This window comes from Pistacia vera, unplaced genomic scaffold, assembly GCF_008641045.1.
Source record: "Pistacia vera cultivar Batoury unplaced genomic scaffold, PisVer_v2 Contig958, whole genome shotgun sequence".
Lineage (NCBI taxonomy): Eukaryota > Viridiplantae > Streptophyta > Magnoliopsida > Sapindales > Anacardiaceae > Pistacia > Pistacia vera.
In genome coordinates, this window is record NW_022196843.1 from 33,475 (window position 1) to 58,733 (window position 25,259).

The 25,259-nt window shown below is 35.0% G+C and overlaps 3 protein-coding genes and 1 pseudogene across 3 annotated transcripts; 2 read left to right on the forward strand and 2 right to left on the reverse strand.

The window, feature by feature from the left end:
* Positions 1-740: 740 nt before the first annotated feature.
* LOC116121051 lies at positions 741-8,836 on the forward strand (annotated as a pseudogene).
* A 974-nt stretch (positions 8,837-9,810) lies between these two features.
* Positions 9,811-10,597, forward strand: LOC116121046 (calmodulin-like protein 2). The gene has a single exon (XM_031406999.1). It carries the CDS (start codon positions 9,864-9,866, stop codon positions 10,395-10,397), a length of 534 nt encoding a protein of 177 aa, XP_031262859.1. The 5' UTR covers positions 9,811-9,863; the 3' UTR covers positions 10,398-10,597.
* Positions 10,598-10,730: 133 nt separating this feature from the next.
* Positions 10,731-12,276, reverse strand: LOC116121053 (basic leucine zipper 9). Its single transcript, XM_031407005.1, has 4 exons — positions 11,971-12,276; positions 11,426-11,712; positions 11,275-11,350; positions 10,731-11,189 (listed from the first exon to the last, which is right to left on the reverse strand). The coding sequence occupies exons 1-4, from the start codon at positions 12,232-12,234 to the stop codon at positions 10,761-10,763; spliced, it is 1,056 nt and encodes a 351-aa protein (XP_031262865.1). The 5' UTR covers positions 12,235-12,276; the 3' UTR covers positions 10,731-10,760.
* A 4,456-nt stretch (positions 12,277-16,732) lies between these two features.
* On the reverse strand, positions 16,733-19,180 carry LOC116121056. The gene is made up of 3 exons (XM_031407008.1): positions 19,068-19,180; positions 18,120-18,349; positions 16,733-17,360 (listed from the first exon to the last, which is right to left on the reverse strand). Exons 2-3 carry the CDS (start codon positions 18,285-18,287, stop codon positions 16,821-16,823), a joined length of 708 nt encoding a protein of 235 aa, XP_031262868.1. The 5' UTR covers positions 18,288-18,349; positions 19,068-19,180; the 3' UTR covers positions 16,733-16,820.
* Positions 19,181-25,259: the final 6,079 nt, after the last annotated feature.

Here is a 25,259-nt window from a genome sequence, read left to right on the forward strand (position 1 = left end):
TGATGAAAATGACGCTTGTTTTTTATGAAATGTGCGGTGATGACGCGGACAAAAAATAACAAGTTCTCCCCTTGTAAAACGACGATAATTTCAATAAATTCTATACCGCATTCTCTCTTTGATCAACTAAACTTCAGACCTTCTGTGTATTTTTCTTTTGAAGAAATAATCTGTTGCTTTAAATCGTTGAAGGCCGTGTTGTTTATTCATTCATTGACTTTTGTTTCTGTAGAAATTATTTTGATTTTATCATTCTTCAATTCCAGCTAATCATTTTATTTGATGTTTTTAGGTGTCGTCTGATATCAGGAAGACACAGTTGTTTAAAATTTTTAATTATTCCAATCAAGAGAAGTGTAGTTATCAATCAAATTATTATGGATTAATGAACTCTTTCCTTGAATTATCGTTAGTCTATATGTTTTTCTTCATTAAAACTGCCTGCTGCTACTGAAATTAATTTTAATCATATTTTGAAATGAATGTTGCTTTTTTTTTTTTTAAGAATTATTACTCTGCTCTTTTAGCTTAATATTGCCATCACTTATTAATTACATAGAGAGGAACTTTTGCGTGGTGTGCAATTGCCTTTAAAAAAAGTCAGAACAATGGAAGTGTCATTTTATTATATATGCTTCCTTAGACTCACTTATACATTTTTTTTTTTTTTTTTTTCGGTGAAGGGTGGTGTAAGTAGTTTTTTCTTAGTGCCAACTTTGGACTTAGTTACTTCAGATGGGATGGGAACATTCCAGAAGACGCATGTTATTCACAATGGCTTTGTGGTTTACCTGGACTATAAGGTAAAGTTCTGTTGTTACTGCTTACTCACTATTTTGAAATCAACTGGATGGGAATCTTATTGCCTTATATGTTGTTTTTACTAAGCTGTGCGCAAAGAGAGAATGACTACTAGCAAACCAAAAGATCTGCTTTATGGGAGAAGGCTCACGAGCGCAATGCTAAGCGTGTTCTCAATCTGATTATAGAGTTGGAGGGCTTATGGGTGAAACTTGGACAGTACTTATCCACACGTGCGGATTTGCTTCCGGGGGCATATATATCTCTTCTCAAGCGTTGCGGACTCGCTTCCTCCTCCCCCCTTTACAGGAGTGATTGTTCATCTACCTTTGAATGTTCTATATTGCAGATAGTGCAGTCTGAACTGATGTTGCTTTGCTGATATTGTCACTGTGAATATGGAAGATTAAAGATTATTGGTTTGGATATGTCTGTTTGCTTGCATAATGTATTTCGTTTTAGGTTATTGGTACTAGTCACGCTGTATCATGATGTATCTTACTCTCAGGTGAAAACAAGAAAATCATTGTTGGAAAATCTTTTACATTAGGACTAGAATTTTAGATTTTTCTGTAGTGATAAGTACCGGCCAACACCATGCTCTCCATCCATACGAGGGATATCAGATTCATTAATTGGATTGTAAGGGTTTGTTGAGAAGAAATATAACCTTAGTCTTTGACCATTGAAGTGGGTGTATGATGAGCAAGAGGGAGTTCTAGCTCAGAAGAACTGATTAATAATTCTAATTACTTAATTCATCTTCTTCCTTTTGTAGAATATATTTCTCTGAACAAGTTTTAAAATGATTATCTCCTATGCCTCTTCTCTTACTTTGTCTATGTATGGCATATATTTCCTCCATCTTCAGAATATCTAAGACTTGATTGACTAATGGTAAGTTTTTGCTTGCACAGGTTACTCAGACCATAGAGAAAGAGTTGGGTCAATCTATGGATGTTCTCTTCAGGATTTTGTCAAAAATCCTTTGGCAACAGCATCAGTAAGATCCTCAAATTAATTAGTATTAGGATCTAGTGTGAGCTGTTGGGACAGTAAGTACATTCTGGGAATAAATATGATTGTCATGTTGTATGCTATGCAGATTGCACAAGTCCATCGTGCCACTCTGATTGATGGGCGGGAGGTGTTGTCAAAGTTCAACATCAGGACACAAGACTATTATATTGGAGGTTTTAATGCTTTTTTTATTATAAAAAAAAAATATTTGAACAATAAGACCGCAGTTATTAAATGGTTATTGGGTATATATAATTGTATAGGACTTAAAGGATGCAAAATCAATTGTTGACTGGATAGCATGGGCTGAACCGCAATTTGACTTCAATCCCATGATAGATGAATGGTGCAAGAAGCTCCAAAAAATTACTTCATCTTGAAGCTGGTATGATATATTTTTACATGAATGGACCAAATCAATTCACATATTTTTGTAATAAAACTAGTTGTTTTCTGTTATGGTCTGTGGCAAATGTGATATGAGGATGAGTTTCAATTAATAATTGGTTCACTAGTGGAATTTGATTGACAGAAGTAAATCACGATTTGCACTTCCATTGAGTGGATAAGTTTTACAATTGCCAATTAGCACAGGTTGTAGTGATGGCGGTAAATTTTGGCCGAGGCATATGTGCTGGTAGTAGCAAGGCATTATGTGGAATTCTGGTGGTGGTGCTTCTGGACTTCAGAGTAGACAGAGTTGGTGCAAGGCACATGTTTGTGATAGTTCTGCTGCCAAACCATTTGGCAACAGCTGTAGCATTCACGCGGTAAAGGAGACAGGACCATTGGCTGTGGTGGTAGCATTGACTAATCACAGCATAGTAATGTGGCTATTTGGTTGGCTCTAGTGGTATTCCATGGCTGGTGGAATCTGGTTTAGTTGTATTATGAGGTGATGGGCTTGGAGGTTGTGGCAATGGTGAAATTGGCCTTTTTCCCTTTTTGAGTCCTTATGGAGTGAAACTAGACCACCCCAAATTGAGTGAATTTTAATGTAAATGTGGCCCTCTCAATTCAACATGTCAAAACATTTCTTTTATCATGATATCAAAGGAAACATTCTCAGGTCCCTTCTCCCGATTTCGCATTCAATTTGGACATATAAAAACATCCTGTGAAATGTTTTCATCTGTTCAGCATGCACTTATTTTTCTTATGATGCTTGTTTGTGTTGGTAGAAAATACTAGAGTTGTGTCTAGAATCTTGGCTGCACAAACAGATGTGAAGATAGAAGCCTGCCAATAAAGTTGATGTTCTCATTCCCGAAGTTATTCAGGCATGATTTTACAATTCTTTAGATTTATGTGCTAGTCGGCAATAGTTTTAAATTTGAAGGATGGAATCTGATATTTTATTGTTGTCTTTGTTATCATAAGTTATGACTTAGAGAAACAGAAAAGCGTCTCCTGAAGAAACAGTTCAATTTTTATTACTCAATATCCAGCAATTGTATCCAGCATACTATCTTAACAAATGGGCTTAACTTTGGGCTATAACTATTAGATTTATATGTAAGTACTTCCCAGGATCTGATATATTGTAATTTGTCCTTCTATAATGCACATTCCATGTTTTACGTATTGGGGAAGAGGGGTACCTTTTTTTTTGGTTTTTATTGGTGGTTTCCATTGTTACTGGTGTTGGACTTTGATCTAGTGTTTACATTAGAACTTGACTTACTTAGAATAGAGAACACTGCCTTTTTAGTTTCAAATATCTAACTGTGCATCTTGTTTTTGCGATTCACAGTCGAGTGAAGCTGTCCTCATTCTGGAGTATATGGATGGTATACGTTTAAATGACTCTGAATCTCTGGAAGCTTTTGGTGTTGACAAGCAGAAGATTGTAGAAGAAATTACACGTGCATATGCCCACCAAATTTATGTTGATGGATTTTCAATGGTGACCCTCATCCTGGTACTTTTTTCCCTGTTTCTTCTATTACCTTTGTTGTCATGAAATTTTGTTTGCTTGGGTTAAGTCATAATATTAATGTTCCAAAAAAGTTGTTCTTTTCTGCCACATATGCACTTGTGCAACAATCAATTCCCTCCACCTATTCCAGGCTTTCTTTGTGTTTTAATGCAGGAATTTTTCTTGTTAGCAAGGAGTCTCCTCATCGTCCAATTTTGCTCGACTTTGGGCTCACAAAGAAATTATCAAACTCTGTGAAACACGCGCTACAAAAATTTCTTGGCATCTGCAGAGGTTTGCGTTACCTTTTTTTTTTTTTTTCTTGTTAGAATAAATATTTTAAAGATATGTAGAAATTGAGAATTATCTGATGACACAATTTTGATACATGTTTTGTCATGAGTTAATCGCTCTGGTGTGAAAGAGTCGTGCTTTCTACTTTAGGGCATTATTACTTCTCTCATTGTCATTATTTGATGAATGCATCCTAGACTATTATTTATCTTAGCTTGAAAGTATTGTCATAATGTTACTAGCTTTATTTTATGAGGGACGATATCTCAATTCACTATCTTGATTTCTGCCAATTTATTTATTACCAATGTCTGCCTTTTCCACATCACTCAAACCATATCTCTTTCCAGATTAAGGAATAATTATTTTTGTCTTTGTCAAAGGGGGACCATGTAGCTCTTTTGTCTGCCTTCGCAGAGATGGGACTTAAGCTGCGTCTAGACCTGCCTGAGCAGGCTATGGAGGTTACAACTGTGTTCTTCCGTAATTCCACACCAGCAAATGAGCTCACGTAAGTTTGCACTACTTGGAGTTTCTTCGAAGTTAATTTTTTTTTTTTTTTTTTTTTTTTTTTTTTACCTCTTGCTATCTCCCTGCGTACAGGAAACCATGAAAAATTTGTCTGAGCAAAGAACAAACATGAAGGTCATACAGGAAAAGATGAAGCTTAGCCAAAAAGAAGTTAAACGCTTTAATCCTGTGCCAGATCATCTCCTTTTATCTCTATGTTTCTTTGAGATGTTCATTCAAATTTCATTCATATTGTTAATATGGTTGTACACTTTGGTTCCAGGTTATGCTTTTCCTGGTACATTGTATATTTTCACGGTCCTTAATCTTCTTAGAGGTATGGGATAGAGATCTCCATTCCTTACCTTGTTTTGACTAACTGGGCACTTTTAACTCTAATCTGCAATTGTTCAGGGCTTTCATCCACCATGAATGTTCGCATAGTATATCTGGATATTATGAGACCGTTTGCTGAATCTGTTCTAATAGGGTGAGTCCATTCTAACTTGATCTGTCACTTCATTATTTTTTACTGGTTCATATCTGACGACAATGTGATTTAACTTCTTAGAAACCTATAAGGGACCAGCGTAAATCCACAGTGGATTTATGATACTCCAGTCCATTCTGTGTGGAGGCTAACTGAGGCAGTTTTTAGTTAGCTGGGGAATGATAATAAATACTTGGAATACAGGTTTGCACCTATTTTAATTTTGCAAAAAGAGTTTATAGCATCCAATAAATGAAATGGGTGCTATCTCAAAGATGAATTATTCTTCAGTTTCTGATCCGTTAGCTGGTTCACTGTATTTTATACTACTTTCTAGTTTGAAATTCATATTGACAATTGTAGGATGATTTACTAAGCTAATTTCTCTATTTTTGGATGCCAAAACATGAAAAGCCAAAATTTGGGCTTAGATCATTATTCACTTTTTATGAGATTTTCATTAATGATGTCTTAAGTTTGTGCTACAAAGATGGTGAGGTCATTATAGATACTGCTGCTGGAGTGCTTGGTAGATATGATCCTCGTCCTGTTCAGCCTGATAGTCTTTTAATGTTTTTCGACACAAAGGGGTCACTGCAGGAATGTTACATTGGCTGGTTGACAATGGGTATGTATTTTTCTTAAGCTTTATGTTCTTGAATCTTCCTGCTTTGTTGCACAGAAGTTTTATTGATAGTGTATATATGCCCATTTATAGCTGTTACAGCTAATTCTTAGGTTTCTAATTTATGTTGTTGAGGTTGGCTAGACATAATGTGGGAAGTTTTTATTAAATTGTTCACATGATTATGCTGATGTTTTGGAGGGTTCACATCAACTGCATGCCAGAGGAAATAGTCCAGGGATTGGTTGTTCAATATGATCTAGCAAAACTAAATGTTGACATGGATAGAGATTACCTGCCTGATCTTTTTGGAATTTTGATCATTTTGCGGTGTTCTTTCTTGTCCTATTTTTGGAAATATAGCATATCTGTTTCATTTAGAATCATGGCATTTTTTGATATAGTTGACATGACCCAAAATATGGATGTCTGTACCAGATCTGTACCTTTTGATTTTGGAAGAAATATGAGTCCTTTCCAATAATTGGTAAATGAAGAGAAGATGACTCTGTAATACAATATAACCTCCGATTTTTGAAGCTAATACAGTTGTGCATTGTAGATGTCCTAACTAGTATTAATCTCTAGTTTGATTGAATGTTGTTACTCATAGTAACTCAAGATTCAAGTATATTGGTGCATTTCATGTCATTCTTCCAAACAAAATAGCAAAAATCTATTGTTAAGGCTCAATTGTGGATTTTGGAGTTTCTTTCATTATGTCCCACATGGTGTAATTTGATATATTTAATAGGTGGAGTTGAAATTATATGCCTGCAGTTTGTACTGAATTATTCTGTGGTACCCCATAATATTCACTGAATTTGACCATGATTCTGAACTAACCAGATGAGCAAATCGATCAATAAGATTCTCAGATTAATGTACTTTGGTATAGAAGTGGCCATTGTGGGATCAGATGTTCGAGTTAAGTTTGTCTAATCTTACAAATTTTGGCATTTTGTCTTGCAGAAACTTAAGTTTGAGGAGAATGTTGCTAACATTTGGCCAGAATTTGGATCAAATGGAAAAGATCTCATAAAGGTGTTATCTTATCCTATGACCTTTTAAACATTCCTATGGGTAGCCACAGTTCTTATGTCAGTAAATCTTCTATATTTGTACTCAATATAACTTGGTTATTCGATGTTAGGTCCATCATGTGCTTAACCATACGAGTGGTTTGCACAATGCTTTGGCTGAGCTTGGAGCAGAAAATCCTTTGCTAATGGCTGACTGGGATGAATGTTTGAACCGGATTGCCATGTCAGTACCTGAAACTGAACCGGGCCAACAGCAGTTCTATCACTATCTGTCTTTCGGCTGGCTTTGTGGTGGAATAATTGAGGTATTATAACTAATGCTGCTTCAATTTAATATAACTTGTCAAATATGGTTTGTCCTGAAGCTTTCCCTAAATGAATGATTGAGCATGTCCTGTTCGTTCTAAGATGTCATCTGGCCTATCGAGATGATTTTTTGTGCATCTCTTATTTCCTGATGAACCCTGCAATCTATTGATAACAAATGTCTAGCCTATATTTATGTGGTGATGTGTATAGATACCATGTGATCCTAGGTATGCCAGCTAGGATTGATTGTGAGTTTGATTTTCTGTTGGCCTTCAGACTGATCAAAGAATTTGACTATATTTTCAAATTCCCTATGTAGTCCCCTGTTCTAATGATATGTTTTGATAAATAGCGTGCGTCTGGGAAGAAATTTCAGGAGATTCTTGAAGAAGCATTTATTCGACCCCTAAATATTGAAGGCGAGCTATATGTTGGAATTCCACCAGGTACATATGAAACTTCACTTTTTAAATCTTCTCTAGTCACCTAGCACAAAAATGTTGGTTTAAGTGAAAATGCCCCGTAATGTTCCTTCAAGCTGATATATTGTTCACTAGTTCTGTTCTTCATTTGAATAGAACTATTTAGTCTACTATTACTTTGAAACTGAAGTAACTGTTATCAATGGCTTTATCGTGCCTTTCAATGGTTCCCTTCCAGGTGTGGAATCTCGGCTTGCAACCCTTACCTTAGATACAGATGATCTCAACAAGCTGCCAGAGAGATCTCCTCGTCCTGAACTACCCTCTACATTCCAGATTGACAAAATTGCACAGCTCGCTACCACCATGCCAGTGTTATTTAACATACTGAACACTCGTCGTGCCATCATACCTGCTGCTAACGGACATTGCTCAGCTCGTGCCCTTGCACGCTACTATGCAGCCCTAGTTGATGGCGGGGTGGTCCCACCCCCGCATTCCTCTTTATCCAAGCCACCACTTGGTAGTCATACCCACATCCCCAAATATTCTTTACAGAACTCAAAAAAATCAAAAGCTAAGAAAAGCAAGGAGGTAACTGCTGCTTCAAACAACCAAACAAAAAATCATGAGCAGAAGAAATACAGTAAAGATTTCAAAGAAGGTAGTCATAAAAGAGACGCTAGTGGTGATGGTTACACTAGGCTTGATAATGGCTGCAATAGTGGTAGTAATAACACAAGCGTAAGCAATAGCATTGTTACTGTCTATAATGATAATGTCAGCAAGATTTTCGATAACCCTAGAATTCATGATGCATTCTTGGGTGTGGGTGAATATGGGAATCTGGCCTTACCAAATGGGCAATTTGGACTGGGGTTTAAGAGGTATAGGGCGAAGGATGGATCATTCATTGGTTTTGGGCACTCGGGCATGGGCGGATCAACAGGTTTCTGTGATATAACAAACAGGTTTGCTATAGTGGTGACCTTGAACAAAATGTCATTTGGTACGGTAACTGCAAAAATCATTGAGTTAGTTTGTTCAGAGTTAAATATCCCACAGCCTGTGGAGTATTCATCTGTTCGGGATCTAGAGAAGCCTCTCATTAACTGAAAATGATAGAATATCTTTGTATCTCCTTTGGATTTAATCATGCCACGACTATATAAACCAAATCAAACATTGCTTCCACAGAGGAAGTATGTAAACATTTTTAGTGATTATTTTTCATTAAGTACAAGCAAATTATAATGGATAGGGGAAGACAAAATGAGCTGTTTCTTTGCCACCTGTGTTTTATAATTAGGGGGTGAGATTCGGAAAATAATGTAGAAGATTTATTAAACTCTTTGTAGTGATGATATATATTCAGATAAGAGTGTTGATCTTAACTTTTTATGAGTTTTCTTCTGGGTTAGTTCCATCTTCATACTTTCAAGTCCAATTTCTTATATGTATTTGGTTATCAATTGAGAAGCTTACCATTGTTATGTAGAAATGTACTCATAAAATCTTCTTAAATTTTAACAACAAAGGGATACGGTTTCTTTACCCAGCAAGAATCAATTCCGTGGATCCATGTGATGTATGCTAGAGGAAACTTAACAGTATTTAATCAGCAAATAATTTTACTCGGTACACCTACGACTGCAGCTTCTGCCTTCTCATCTCATGTGCTGTATAAACTAGTTTTAAATGGTTTTCCTCCATTATTCTGAAGATTCTATGGAGATTTTGATTCTGTATTTTGAAGCAGAGACACTGTGATGCTTCAAGGAAGATACCAATAGACAGTGTGAAGATTCAAGGAAGGTACCAATAGACAACATTTTATTTATCAATTGTATGAAGCCGTTGGTATCACGAGAATGCTTAATATATAAAGTCTTTCTCTAAAATATGCTTGTCTCCCTGATGTCTACAGCGTACAGTGGGGTTCATCTTCATGGGTAATGAGGCAGTACAATCACCATCTCCAAATATATCAGAAAAATTAATTAAACCCACTTGAGATTTATAAAATTCATGTACCTGCACCTGCTGTGTGAATTGCTAACAACTGGATCCAATTCCAAATAACATATTCTGATTAAGTTTACAGGCCTGTTTAATGCACTCATGAACTAATTTAATATTATCTTTGCACCATGTACTCATTCTCCAATAACTAAAATATATTCGATCCATTTTGCCAGCTTTCATTTTTTTTATATTATTAAGATTGATCGGATTCGAGCAAATAATAATAGTAAATTAGGATATGAAATGAGGGCATTCAAGTGATTATTATCAACAACCAGGGGTGTAATTTCAAGTCTTTCAGTATATAAATTCAGGTATTCTGCACCAGAGAAAATGAAATCAAGTGCTTCCATTTCCATTTTCTTGTTTTAGCCTGAGAGCTTGCTTCAATTGTTAAAAAAAGAAAATGTTGGGCATAAGTGGTGTGTGTTCCAGAATCATTGGGGAGTTGGTGCAAGTGTTAGGAGTTTCGAGATCAAACTCGACTCACATTGCTCCGAATTCTACTTGTAAACCAGCGAATGAACGTCAGATTGATGAGTTGATGCTGCGGGCACTTACTGCAGTTTTCGGAATGGAGGACAATGGGAAGATAAAGAAAGAAAAAGCAAGGCGGGTTGTGGAGAAACTTGGGTTGATATATGGAGAAGAAGAGAAGTCAAGTTTCGACCTGCCTGGTGAAGAAGAAGTGCCGGTAGAAGAGGCACTTGGAGAACTGGAAGATGAGAAAAAGCGCAATGAATTACTACGTGAAGCGTTTAAGATATTTGATGAAGATGGCAATGGTTATATAGAAGCAACAGAGTTGAAGAGGGTGCTGGAATGTCTCGGATTGGATAAAGGATGGAATATTTCTGAAATCGAAAAGATGTTGAAGGTTGTGGATTTGAATCTTGACGGAAAGGTTGATTTTGGCGAGTTCGAATTAATGATGGGCTGAAATCTTTGTTCTAAATCACACGCCTAATTGTATATTCATCATTCTTTCTTTCAATTAATTTTGTCAGAAATAAAATTTCACAGCAAGTTCTTCACAATAATGTCTTCTTTCTTATAGAGTTGATCAAAACTTGCCCATCCAAAGCAGGCTAGCTCCCCTGTCTCAGACTTATTTCAGAAGTGATGGATCTCATCTTAATTACAAACATAATTTTGTAGAAGAAGACTAGACAAATAATAAACTAAAGAAATTAATGTACACAGACTGTCTGGTATGAAACTACATTATATTATATATATATATATATCATCTCCCGTACAAGAAGAAACTAAAAAAAAAAAAAAAGTCTCCATTTTTATTAATTCAATGCCAAATCTCAGAGACACAGCTTGCAGCATCGCTATTAAGGATTCCATTGTTGATATCAGAAGCATTGAGTGAGGAATTGTGAGGCATCCCAGTAGCATATGAAGATGAATTTGCATTATTATCTCCATGAACAGTAATTGTTGGAGAGACTGAAACTGATACTGGTACGTTTGATAATTGACGTAGATTATTTTGATTGGTTACTGCAGGTTGTGGTGTGCTTAAATGACTTTGAAGAAGTTGATTCAATCCACACGTAAGTGACCCTCGAGTCACTATATCTTCTGCTAACTTAACCTTGGCTCTGAGAGCTTCCACATCCGATTTAAGCACTCTATTATTTGTATCAGCCTCTCGATAGTGTTGAGTTGCATTTGAAAATTGCTTGTACAGAGATGAATTTTCTCCTCTCAGTCGATCAACCTGATCCATCCATCAAACACACAAATTAAAAAACTTAAATATAATTAATTTTATTGTGTATTAATTTAATTGATTATATTTATACCTGGGTTTCAAGGTCAGCCATATGTGCTTGTTTTCTTTTCCTTGATCGCCTTGCAGACTCTCGGTTGGAGACCATCCTGGATTAATTAGTGCAACCTCACAAATTAATAACCCTACTTACTTTGCAACAAATTAATTAATTAATTAATTACCTTCTAATGCGTTTCAAATGAGTAGGATCAAGGCTTTGCTCGCATGGACCAACTTCATCATCAGATAATTGATCCCCGGCCGATGAACCACTGCTTGTTCCTCTTGCCATTATTTCACTTTCTTCGCTACATTTTTTGGGTTTATGATCACTTCCACCTGACCAGTTTCCTCTGCCACATATGGATGACTGAGAATCAATGGCTGCTGCAATATTGATCCTGGTTCGCTTATGTGGTGTGGGATTTTCTGCCCACACATTATCGCTCGGAAACCCGTTCATCATTTCCTGTTTGCATGCACAAAATTAATACAATTATAGACCAAAATAATCTCGTGTACGACAACATGGATACGTACTCATCATGATAAATAAGCCAACTGAAAAACGACAAATCATTTCTTATTAAAGCTCATTCACGACGAACATATCAGAGTCCTAGATTCTTAGACAAATTATTTCTGTAATTATCACACTCTACCTAATTATTTAATTAATCATTAAATAATAAATAAATAAAGAAGAAGAAGAAGAAGAAGTAATTACCCGATTCTTGAAACCAAAGGAAAGATCTTCAGCCAAAAGCTGGTCGGTAAGTTCATGGAAAGTTTGGTGATAGAAAATGCTGTTTTGAGTCAGGTCTGATGCTGCGTTAAAATTAAAAAGCTCCGCCATCGCTAATTCTGATGGACTCCGTTTCATGTGGTTTCCTCCGAGGGCGGCAGGAGGAGGAGGAGGAGGAGGAGGAGGGTGGATGGAAGTGATTTGGGACTCAGTGGATGAAGTTTCACCTGCTGCTTGATTCTCCATTAACGAGAGAAAAAAGAGAAAGGAGGGGGGGAATTCATGTAAGTGAGTCCTGTTATTTATATTAACACCTTTCTCATATCACGACAACAACTAACAAAAGCTAAACCCACCCACATCACATACAACAACTTAAAAGTTAATTTGACGTAGGTTCATATTCATTCATTAATATCAATATTACTAAAATGCCCTTCTTCTTCTTTCTATTTCTTAACAAACACGTAAAGGTATAATATTCAGCCATCAAAATATTATTTAATTATTTCAAATACAAATGCGACTTTGTTTCCTTATTTTCAAAACCATATCTTAAATTAAAAAGAAACCCTCTAAATTTGTTAATAGATAAAAACATCCCTAACAAATTTTTTTTATAAGTTAACAAAAACACTTTTATATATCCATAGTTGCCAGATTTTGATAACCATCGTCGATAGTGGCCAAAATCTGTCACAACGACGCACTACCAGTCGAAACTGGTCGGTTCAGGCACAAGGGCTTTTCCCGTGTGTTGGACACATCTAAGGTATTATCCGCTTTGGGTCCTTCTAGCCACAACTCCTTCGGATCCTCACGGTTTTGTTTCGCTTCATGGTCCTTTTTCCACTTTATAAACATATTCCTCATGACTTATACCTTGGCCAAGTAACATAAGTACCATTGGGATTTGGCTGGAAAATACCAGATCGGCGAACAACTGACCAAATTCGACCGGTCGTACACCATAATGCCAGATTCCGACGGTAGTAGTCGGAATCTGGCCACTGTGGGTGGGTGAGAGTGTTTTTATCATGTTACAAAAAATTTATATATTGAAGTGTTTAGTTAAATTATCAAACTTAAATGATTTTTTTATTAATTTTTAAATTCTACCTCGTAATAATCACCCAACTCTATTTACCAATAATATTTCAAAAATACTACTCAAAATAATAAAATAAACACACTCTTATTAATTAGATTGCCCAAGCATTAAGAAAGGTGGGGTGTTTTAGTAAATACAGAAAGATAAATTAAAAGAAAAGAGACAAGTGGTGCAATGAAAGTGAAAAAGGTACGTAGACAGGCACCGACGTTTAATACAAAAAAATAAAGTATGGTGATGAATGAATGCATACTTTTATATATTAAGCTAAAAAAAAAGGGTCTTAACTCCACTTTCTTTTTCTTTTCATGGGTCGTAAAGGTAAATACCTAACTACCGACAGTGATTTACCAAGCTTGCCCCCACTACTACTCTCTCTTCAATTTTTATTACCAATTAAATTTCTGTGTTGTTGCTGCTGCATTGATTCTCTTATTCCTGAAAAGATTTTGTGCTTGAATTTTTTAATAAACACCAAATCGTTAATAGAGATACATATGGTACTATTGGTTACGTTTGGTTTATTATTTTGGATAAAATTTTTGGATAGTATTGGGTTGTTGGATAAGAGAGTATTACGAGGTAAACTTTAAAAATTTATGAAAAAGCCCTTAGGTTTACTAATTTAATTAAAGACCCTAATATATAAAATGACAAAAAAACCCCACCACCTGCAGTACCAGATTCCGGCCACCACCACCAGAATCTGGCCGGAAAATTTCATTACGACACAGACCGATCGGATATGTGCCGTAACGCGTCGTTATAGCCTTTTCCGGCCAGATCCACCACGGATCTGACTGGAAAAGGCTAGATCTACGAACTGCTGTGGCTATAACGATCAGAAAAGGCTAAAACGACGACCATTTCTTTGGCCGTCGTTGACGGAAGATCTGGCCATTACCGGCTATTTTTGGTGGCTGTGTGACTATTGTGATAGATTTCGACTACCACCGGCAGTGGTTGTCGGAATCTGGCAGGTATTGGTGGGTGGAGGTGTTTTTGTTAGTTTTTAAACTTTTTTACCGGGTATTTAATGAAATTAATAAATTTATAGGGTCTCAACATAATTAAAAAAATAGACTAATATTTTGAGAATAACGTACCAAATAACATTTGAAAAATAGGATTAGAAATATGGATAAAAATAATAAGTCAAACGCACCCATTACTATTGCACAGCCCAGTAGCTTTAATTGCTTTGGGCTGATCTTCTCAAATTTCTGGGCTTCAATAAGAGGGTAGGCTGTCCACGACCTTTGTCCAAGTTCTAAATTGTTTTCTTCTTCAAAATTTACTCATTCAATCCATTTAGTTAAAGCCATTCAAGGTTAGTTCTAATGTCTGCATTTAAGAAATATATGAAAGGAGATAGCTTGCGAATTGAGAAATATATATGGTGCATACTCTATAGTTTATAGAAATGATAAATTAAACCATGCATATTGATTGATGGATGTGACATAAATCTGTCAACTGTCACCATATATACATAATTTCGTGTCTTGATGGTTAAGTCTCATCATCTCATGATGGAAGATGTAGTGGTTGCTTCAGCTTGTATCCACAAGTTAAACTTTCTGAATAATAGGAAGCTGTTTCTTGGTCATTTGGTGTGAGGCATATTACATGATCATCGAAATAAAATAAATGTTAATTTTGCCAACTTCTCCTGACCTTCACTTCTAGTCAGTAGCAGCTTCATTCTCCCACAATATGTGGATGCCAAAATCCAAAAGCAGTTCTTCTCTTCCGTTGGAGTCACACACCGACTAGGCACGCTCAAACCTACTAGTTTATAAGAGAGAATAATCCTCCCATTTAAAAATGTCTTATTGGATGAGGAGTCAGGCTCACTTCAAATTCTATCATCCTACCAAAGCTAGGTTCAGTTGAACTGGGTGCTTAACCAGGCATGATCCAACATTTGAGTTTAACCGTGAGGGGGAGTGTTAGAATTCTCTCTACTGGTTTATAGGCCTTATTGGGTGAGGAGTCAAACTCACCTCAAATTCTATCATCTTCTACCAACTCAGATTGCAGTCCCGCATATATAGGGAGATAATTATTCTACAACTGGTTAGCGTAAATTTTATCACTACACACATATCAGAAACGAAAACAACTATTGCAGTCAAAAGACGATGCTCCTCTTCTCCAAGTTTATAGATGAACTAATAATTAATTTCTAGAATTAAAAAGTGATTTGATTAAGTTAAAGTATCATAGTTTAAGTGGCCCCTGTGGTACACAAATTTTCACTACTCTATTCCCTATTCTATCCAAAATACATATTTATTTCCTTATTCTCAAAATATTATTTTATATTATTCAATTCCTTTTAAACCCCCTAAATTTGTTAATTTAACGAAACACCCCCCAAAAAAATTTAGAAATTGACAAAAACACCCCAACAACCCACATTTGCCAAATTCTGGCTACCACCACCAGAATCTGGTATAATGGTACACTACCATTGGATCTGGCTAATAGTACGCCAATCTAGCCTTTTCTGACCAGATCTACGGCTAATGATCTGGCCGTAGCCAGTCATTAACGACAGTCATATCTTTGGTCGTTATTAACGACCAAAATACGGTCAGATCTGGTCGATCTAGTCGTAGATCTAGCATTTTTCAACCAAATCCACTGTGGATCTGGCAAGAAAAGGTCATATCGGCGCACGACCGGCCAAATCCAGCCTATCATGCGCCGATACGGCGACTTCGGCCACGTTCTGGCAGTAGTGACCAGCTGTTGGTATTTAATGGGTGGGTGAGAGTGTTTTTGTTAATTTTTAATATTTTATTATAGGGGTGTTTAATAAACAAACAAACGTAGGGGAATATTTTTATTAATTTTTAAATCCTACATCGTAATACCCACCCAATTTTATCTTTTTCAAAATATTATTGTAAAAAGTATCAAAATAATAAACCAATGCACCCTCAATATCCCAAGTTCCTTGTTGTATTCCCGTGTGGCTAACCATCTCTAAATCGAGCTTGGCATAGTATTCTCGTTTATTTAATTCTATTGATTCATGATCTTATTAAATGTGATTGTAAATAATGAATCAATAATTACGTACAACTTTAGTCATACTTTTTTAATTAAGTAAATTTATAATATGAGTAATAATATTACTGCATGTTATCACAAAGCATAAAAATATACTTTGCTTTTGGAAATAGACAAATAGTAAATTAAAGTTTGCCACTTTATAGCTCCATTGGAGCAGCGAAAAGAGCACCTTTTCTGTTACATTCAAAGAAGATGATAAATTAATTAACGATATAAAGCATTAGAATGAACAAGACAAACGTTGTCGATCCATAATGCTGAATGATTTATAATTAATGTCATCATGTACATAACCTTATTACAGGGATATGTTCATTCTTGAACCTCACATTATAATATATACTTCCATTCCCATCAATCTTTCCCCTGATTTCCACCGATATTATAAATAATTATATATAATAATCACTATGTCAAGATTACGAAACACCACTGCAATTCTTTTTTGATATGATGTTACTTAGGTAAATAAAAGGTTGTAATTCAAATCAAGAACAGAAGAAAAATTAACAAAATGGGGCTCAAATCAAGGGAGAAATATATATATATATATATTTATATATAGAAAGCATTCATGCATACATGAACATGCACTAGAAGTTCATGTGATTATACATCGATATATATATGTACATGATTACACACATTCAAAATCCCTATCTGATCCATTGACAGCATGCTTTCCTTTTCGACTCACCAAAAGAAAGTCAAGATTGTAAAGCACCGGGACCATTGTTAAAGAACACAAGAAGACTAAGACTGGTCCAAAGATCCAAAGAAGAAGAGGTAATGCTGCATAGAAAAGTCTGTTTCCAACAGTGTTTAAAAGAAAACCTTTCTCTAGTAGTTCACTCACATACTCTGGAGTCACTATGCCCGATGGGTCTGGTGGAGTGTTAATGAGGATGTTCACTTGGTTTACAAACCTAATGGACAATGAGTGGCAAAAAAATGAGAATAGGAAGATTGTGAGAAGAGACACATATTTTAATGCCAGCATAAATTCTCCGTGACCCCCATAAACCGCATCATTTAGTGGCTTTTTCACAGAATATGTGCTACTTATAACTGCTGCAAGACCCGTGCAAAGGAGTATCGATGTTGTTGCCATTAGAGTTGATCCCATTATCATGTTTCTTATCGTTTGAACGGCCAAGATGTTTTTCTTGTCATTGTCCTGCACCCACAAATCAAATTCCAACTAAAGTTACCAATTATGTACATAATACAATTGAAATAGCAAATTTTTTTACTAACAGATTATATGTTGGAGGGCTGAGAATGAACAAATTGACATGCACTCTTGCCATTAATTGTGCAGCATTTGCACCTGTCTTTGTTATTATTTATAGAAAGGAAAAGCTGATTTTTTTCCATGGAATGTGATGGTAGTGCACATGGATGAGCAAGGCCACAACGTGATAACGAAGTTGAAAAAACTGGTAAAGATTATCATACACCTCAGAAAGCAAGATATAGTATATCAGGATTACTGATACCCAGCTTTCTATGAAAATGATTTTCATGTTTCCCATTTGTAACCTGCAATAATTGACACTAATGACACCATGACGTGTAACCTGCTATAATTCGGATATTCTTGCACCATTAATGACTGCATCCCCACTTATATATCTTGTAGATTTATCACTAATATTGCCTGCCTACTTTCGTTTTCTAGAAGACAAAGATCTCTTCAACTACATATGCAAAGGTATGGTCTCAGAGTTTTCTGCATATAATTTCATTAATAAAAACTGGAAAATGCATCTACTGAAAGTTCATGAACAAATTAATTATTGAAGTAATTGCCCCAGAAAAAGAGGAAAGAAGGGGTTTTAATCTCCTCTAGTTAAGCATTTACTTCGCATATATATAAAGATACATTATTCATAGTAAGATTTATATGTGAAGAAGATAAATAAAAAAGAGGTACCTTCATCATTGCAGCAACCCAGTAACTCCTGCCTCTAGAATTAGTACCAAGAGTGGTGGTGAGAGGTTGAGTTCGGACTTTATGCCATAACCAAACGTGATAAGCGATGGTTATTGAGAAGCCTAGTGGAACCAGTATGACATCCAAGTAGGACTTCCTCCATTCCATGATCGATGTCTTCTTCTTCTTCTTCTTCTTCTTCTCTCCTTTACTTGCTTCTAATTCGTTCCCTATAAAATTTCTTGTTATAATCAGCTCTATATATAAGCAATATTTGGAGTGAATGTAGACCTATTTGAATGCGGAATTCAATGAAAAAAAAAGCAACTTCCTCCCTTTATTACACTAACTTACAAATAATATGAATACGTGGGAATTGTGTCCCACTCCCCACTTGCTTTCCTTTTTATTTCTTCTTCGTTTTATTCTAATGAAACGTTTAACCTAATATAACTAATACCAGAGGAAGCACTGAATCAATGAGGAATTAAAAAATGTAAAGATATATATATATATATTTATATTCTATACAAATAATTATAAATAAGAAAAAAATAAAAATAAAAATATAAGTTTTACAAATAGTAATTCAGTACTTGGAATTGTTTAGATATAATGTTGGAGGTGGAAATAATGGGGTTTGGTGATAAGAAGATCAATACTAGAAGGTGATACTACTCAAGAAGTGAGAGTCTGACGAGGCCCAAATTAATAAAGAAATTATGATATAAAGCGACCGAAAACAAACTCAAAAGGCCACATCATTTATATGTCTTTCTCATTCTCATCACCATCACCAACACCAACAACCAACAACCAACACCAACACCAACACAATTCTCTTTGTAGATATATACAAATCATGGTGTTTGCACGCATTGAAATCCGGATTCAAAAGAAAGAATTAAAGAAGAGACGTTTCTAAGTCTATAACACTAACTTACGTACCTTAATTTCAATCCCTCTTTTGGCCAAGAATCCTCTTGTCATTATACTCAAAAAATTTCGAGCAAACTTGCAGGACGCCGGCAAAAAATGTTATTACTGTTATTATTGGATTGAAGTGTTGGGATAAACTCATTGTTTTGTGCACCAACCAACGAAGATATAAGACAACAACTCTTCTCTCATAATATTTTTTTAATTAGCCAACAGAATTCAATGGTGTTATACACGTGTACGAAGCCTTTTTTGTAAGTCAGTTATAGATGGTTTTACACTTATTCATATTAGGCAAGTGAATAATAATACACTATTAGGGTTTTCTTTTTCTTTTCTGGCATGGAAATGGCCAAGTGGATATTCTTATTTATCATATTGTTAACCTAATTTGTTCTTCATTAAAAAGTGGTTCAGGAATTTTCTATCTTTTGTAACCGTAAGAATCATTTAGATGGGAAGAATTAGCATATGGATATCAGCAGAATATAATATATTATATATAGGTTAACTTATTCTTCGATTTGGACAGTAAGAACCGTGGCGTTAATTCTCTAGTTTTCTTTTATTAATTTAATTTAGAGGAGCTGTACTGGAATAAACAAGATTAGGGTAAGAAAGTGGCGGGACAAATTAGAAGTGAACTGTGGGCGGCAGAAGAATAAAATGTGGGGGGAAAAAACATGTTGGAATCATATTCAATATCCACCCAATATTGAAGATCACACTACTTAATTACCAAACAAAGGAGCACACCTTCCTTAGTGAATTTATCCTCATTTAAACCCTACATATTAGTGGAAAAATCCCAACAACCATGGATTGTCTATTCACCTTTCTCCTGAACAAATGGATCGACTCAAACTTTCATGAATCTACCATCGAGAATCTCAATATTTGTCTCATAAATACAAAGCATGATAATGTACGAAGTGTAATTACATGATTTTTTGTTTGTCAAATTAACTCTTTATGTCATTTGTTTTTCAGCACTTTTTCTACTTTGTTTCTTTTGTAAAAGTAGTGATCGATTGAAGAGGAAAAAAAGAAGGTAAAGACAAATGAAAATTAATATATAAAGTAAGAAATTCATCATTTGATTTGATGTTGTTTATTGGTGGTCTAAATGGCAATAGTGACTTAATTAAATAAATTAATTAGTCAAAAAGGTGCTGCCTCCAGTATTATTTTTGTTGTTTTAAATTATGGTAAGCCATGCAAAGTATAGTATAGTTAATAGACTAATAGTTGTATATATGAATGCAAATAAATTAAAAAATAAAATAAAAAAAAGTTTGAAAGGTATGCAATCAACGAAACAATGATTAAGAATATGTTTAATATCTTAATTATTATGAAATTCATTTAACTACATAATTATACAGTTAATTTTTGGGTGAAAAGAGTCTATTTTGGCGGCCTCCAATTACTCCAGTGTCGCAGTTGACTCCGGCATAACCACACCAATTACTCCAGTGTCGCAGTTGACTCCGGCATAACCACTTCACTTCACTCTCCACCTTTTGTTCATGCAACCGACGGTCTTCCTCCCCGATTCTGACATATTATGACGTTGTTCGACGTCGATGACACCACCATAAGAATCGCCTTCATCTCCACATCAAAGGACTCGTCATCCTAAACTCTGATTGTCCACCAATCGTGTTCGCCACTACCAATATCTTCGCGCGACTGCCCATATCACAAGGGTGTTTTTTCTATATTTCAAACCTATAGGGATGTGTGTATAGTTTTGTAGGGGTGTTTTTGATGGATTTCAATCATATAGGGATTAATGGAATTTTATAGGGGTGTGTTTGCTGGATTTCAAACATGTAGGGACTAATAGAATTTTGTAGGCGTGTGTTTGCTAGATTTCAAATATACTGAAATTGCTAATGTCATCGGTCCGACCGGGCCCTTCACTGAATCAAGGTCTGGTCCAGTTTTCAGAACATTGATAATACACTATATACTGTTAAATACGAATGATGATCCCACTAACTTAATTAGTGATGTGAGACACAAAAATAATTAAGAAACACTAGACTATATAGTGAGCTTAAACCTAAATATAATAATACATTTAACATTGCTTAAACCCAAAAATAATATAATAATACAATTACAGATAACATATACATAGATTTTCCAACAAAGGAGATCATGTTATTAAATGAAATGAGGGGTTAATGGTTTGAAATCAAGGTCTGGTCCACTTCACTTCACACTTCACTCTCCACATTTGGTCATGCAACCGACGGTCTTCCTCCCTGATTCTGACATATTCTGACGTTGTTCGACCTTTGTAGGGGTGTTTTTGATGGATTTCAATCATGTAGGGATTAATGGAATTTTGTAGGGGTGTGTTTGCTGGATTTCAAACATGTAGGGACTAATGGAATTTTGTAGGGTTGTGTTTACTAGATTTCAAATATACTGGAATTGCTAACGTCATCAATCCGACCGGGCCGTTGACTGAATCAAGGTCTGATCCAGTTTTCAGAACATTGATAGTACACATATATATTGTTAAATAGGAATGGTGATCTCACTAACTTAATTAATGATGTGAGACACAAAAATAATTAGGAAACACTAGACTATACATTGAGCTTAAACCTAAATATAATAATACAATTAACAATTTAGGGGTGTTCAGTTCCGAGTACCCTGTATTTTTTGAAGGAACCGAAATCGGAACNCAGTTGACTCCGGCATAACCACTTCACTTCACTCTCCACCTTTTGTTCATGCAACCGACGGTCTTCCTCCCCGATTCTGACATATTATGACGTTGTTCGACGTCGATGACACCACCATAAGAATCGCCTTCATCTCCACATCAAAGGACTCGTCATCCTAAACTCTGATTGTCCACCAATCGTGTTCGCCACTACCAATATCTTCGCGCGACTGCCCATATCACAAGGGTGTTTTTTCTATATTTCAAACCTATAGGGATGTGTGTATAGTTTTGTAGGGGTGTTTTTGATGGATTTCAATCATATAGGGATTAATGGAATTTTATAGGGGTGTGTTTGCTGGATTTCAAACATGTAGGGACTAATAGAATTTTGTAGGCGTGTGTTTGCTAGATTTCAAATATACTGAAATTGCTAATGTCATCGGTCCGACCGGGCCCTTCACTGAATCAAGGTCTGGTCCAGTTTTCAGAACATTGATAATACACTATATACTGTTAAATACGAATGATGATCCCACTAACTTAATTAGTGATGTGAGACACAAAAATAATTAAGAAACACTAGACTATATAGTGAGCTTAAACCTAAATATAATAATACATTTAACATTGCTTAAACCCAAAAATAATATAATAATACAATTACAGATAACATATACATAGATTTTCCAACAAAGGAGATCATGTTATTAAATGAAATGAGGGGTTAATGGTTTGAAATCAAGGTCTGGTCCACTTCACTTCACACTTCACTCTCCACATTTTGCTCATGCAACCGACGGTCTTCCTCCCTGATTCTGACATATTCTGACGTTGTTCGACCTTTGTAGGGGTGTTTTTGATGGATTTCAATCATGTAGGGATTAATGGAATTTTGTAGGGGTGTGTTTGCTGGATTTCAAACATGTAGGGACTAATGGAATTTTGTAGGGTTGTGTTTACTAGATTTCAAATATACTGGAATTGCTAACGTCATCAATCCGACCGGGCCGTTGACTGAATCAAGGTCTGATCCAGTTTTCAGAACATTGATAGTACACATATATATTGTTAAATAGGAATGGTGATCTCACTAACTTAATTAATGATGTGAGACACAAAAATAATTAGGAAACACTAGACTATACATTGAGCTTAAACCTAAATATAATAATACAATTAACAATTTAGGGGTGTTCAGTTCCGAGTACCCTGTATTTTTTGAAGGAACCGAAATCGGAACCGACTGTTCCTTAAAATTTGGAACCAGAATCGGAACCGACGGTTCTGGTTCCTAGGTACCAAGAACCAGAACCTCTAACAACGGTTCCGGTTCCGGTTCTGGGTACCCTGTAAAATTCAAGGACCCCCCAAAAGTTTTTAAAATGGTAAAAAAACTCTAAAAAACTTACAAATACCCCCCCACTTCGCACTTGTTAACAAAAATAAAATTTAAAATTACAATCTCCATTACTTTGTAAAGGTAGATTCTCAACAGTCAAACCAACTTACTTTAAATGTTATGATATATAACTATAAATGTATTCACATTATTTTTTCTATAAAAGTCTTTATTAACCCCCCCAATATATAATAATATTAGTCTCGGTTCCTGGTTTCTGGTTCTGGTTATGATTCCTAACTATAGGAACCGGAACCGGAACCGTACAGTAACAGTTTTAAAAATTTGAAACCGAAACCTATCCGTTGACGATCAGTTCTGGGTAAGAACCGGAATCAAATCTCTGGTATCTGTCAATTCTGATTCTATCAGGTTCTTTTGAACACCCCCAATTAACATGTCTTAAACCCAAAAATAATATAATAATACAAATACAGATAACATATACATAGATTTTCCAACAAAGGAGATCATGTTATTAAATGAAATGAGGGGTTAATGGTTAATGAGGTGGTGCAGGAAGGCAAGCATGCTTTGGCTGCAAGTGGTGGCCAGCAGATCAGCAGAGTTATGAGTTTATTGGTTTATGTGATGTGGTCCACATATGACCATCTTGCCTCTAGTGACTAGTGCTTAATCACCTAACCTAACCTAACATAAACAAAGTCAATAATATTCATTATTATGGCTACTTCAGTTTAATTTTGGCATGGAAATTGAACCATATACTATATACTCTACCCATTTTCTCATGTATAAAATATTACTCGACCATTAAGTTTTAGTGCTCTAAATATATTCTTACCCATTATCAAATATTATTTCTCTTATCCAGATTTGACATTCACTCAGAACATCACTTGGACATATCCCATTTACAGAACCTTATTATAGGATTACTATGATAAGCAGACATGAGTTGACTTTTAGCCTTCTTCTAACATGAGATGATAGATGAGGTGTTTGGATGAGTTTATGCAAATTAGTTTATAAGTAATTGTTAGAAGATGATATATGAGGTGTTTGTCTGAGTTTATGCAAATTAGCTTATAAGCACTAATTTTTTACTTATAAGCATTTGAAATTTTAAGCAATTACGTGTTTGATTAAAGTACTTATAAGTGATTGATAAGTAGTTGACGTGTTTGGTAAAATGTGGCTTATAAGTACATTTTATTATAAAACAATTAAAAATGGTACTACATTAAACAAGGGTATACTATAAAATTTTAAAATTAAATAAGGATAATGAGATAATATACTTGGTCAAACTAAGGGGGTGTTTGTCTGAGCTTATGAAAATTAGCTTATAAGCATCAAGTGCTTATAAGCCAATTTTAGCTTATAAGCATTTAAAATTTTAAGCAATTACGTGTTTGGTTAAAGTATTTATAAGTTACTGATAAGTAGTTGACGTGTTTGGTAAAATATGGCTTATAAGTACATTTTATTATAAAATGACTAAAAAGGGTATTACATTAAATTAGGGTATACTATGGAATTTTAAAATTAAACAAGGATAATATGGTAATATACTTGATCAAACTAGCTTATAAGCAGAGTGCTTATAAGCTAAAAAAAAAAAAAGTACCTCTCCCCAACTTATTTTTTTGGCTTATAAGCTCAACTTATAAGCTCAAAAAAGTTATAAACAAACAGATCAGCCTAATTTTGGAGCTTATAAACTAGTTTGACCAGCTTATAAGCTTAGACAAACACCCCCTAACTTATAAACTTTTTTTGGCTTATAAGCTTAAAAAAGTTATAAACAAACAGATTAATTTTAAGCTTATTATAAGCTAGTTTGATCAGTTTATAAGCTTAGACAAATACTCCCATAGTTATTCCTTTTTTTTTTTTTTTTTTTTTTGACATTTTAATTGTAATAATAGGTGTTATCATTTAATTGGATGATGAACTCATCAAATAAATAAAATAAAATTGGAGAATATTATAGACTACTCAGTTGAAGAACAACTTTGGCACTTTCTATCCAAACAAATAGATTCTCAAATTTTGAATAATATATCACTAATACCCTCATTGCCTTATGAAATGAACCCTCAAAGTTTAAAAAATTTAAATCACTAAAACTCCACATATAACCATGTTG

Excerpts from the sequence above, each read along its gene's own strand:
- LOC116121056 (XM_031407008.1), bottom strand. The coding sequence starts at position 18,287 with ATGGAATGGAGGAAGTCCTACTTGGATGTCATACTGGTTCCACTAGGC. Across the intron at positions 17,361-18,119 it reads GGGTTGCTGCAATGATGAAG|GACAATGACAAGAAAAACAT; the intron begins GTACCTCTTTTT and ends TTGTGGGTGCAG.
- LOC116121046 (XM_031406999.1), top strand. The coding sequence starts at position 9,864 with ATGTTGGGCATAAGTGGTGTGTGTTCCAGAATCATTGGGGAGTTGGTG.
- LOC116121053 (XM_031407005.1), bottom strand. The coding sequence starts at position 12,234 with ATGGAGAATCAAGCAGCAGGTGAAACTTCATCCACTGAGTCCCAAATC. Across the intron at positions 11,351-11,425 it reads CATTTGAAACGCATTAGAAG|GATGGTCTCCAACCGAGAGT; the intron begins GTAATTAATTAA and ends TAATTAATCCAG. Across the intron at positions 11,190-11,274 it reads TGGCTGACCTTGAAACCCAG|GTTGATCGACTGAGAGGAGA; the intron begins GTATAAATATAA and ends TGGATGGATCAG.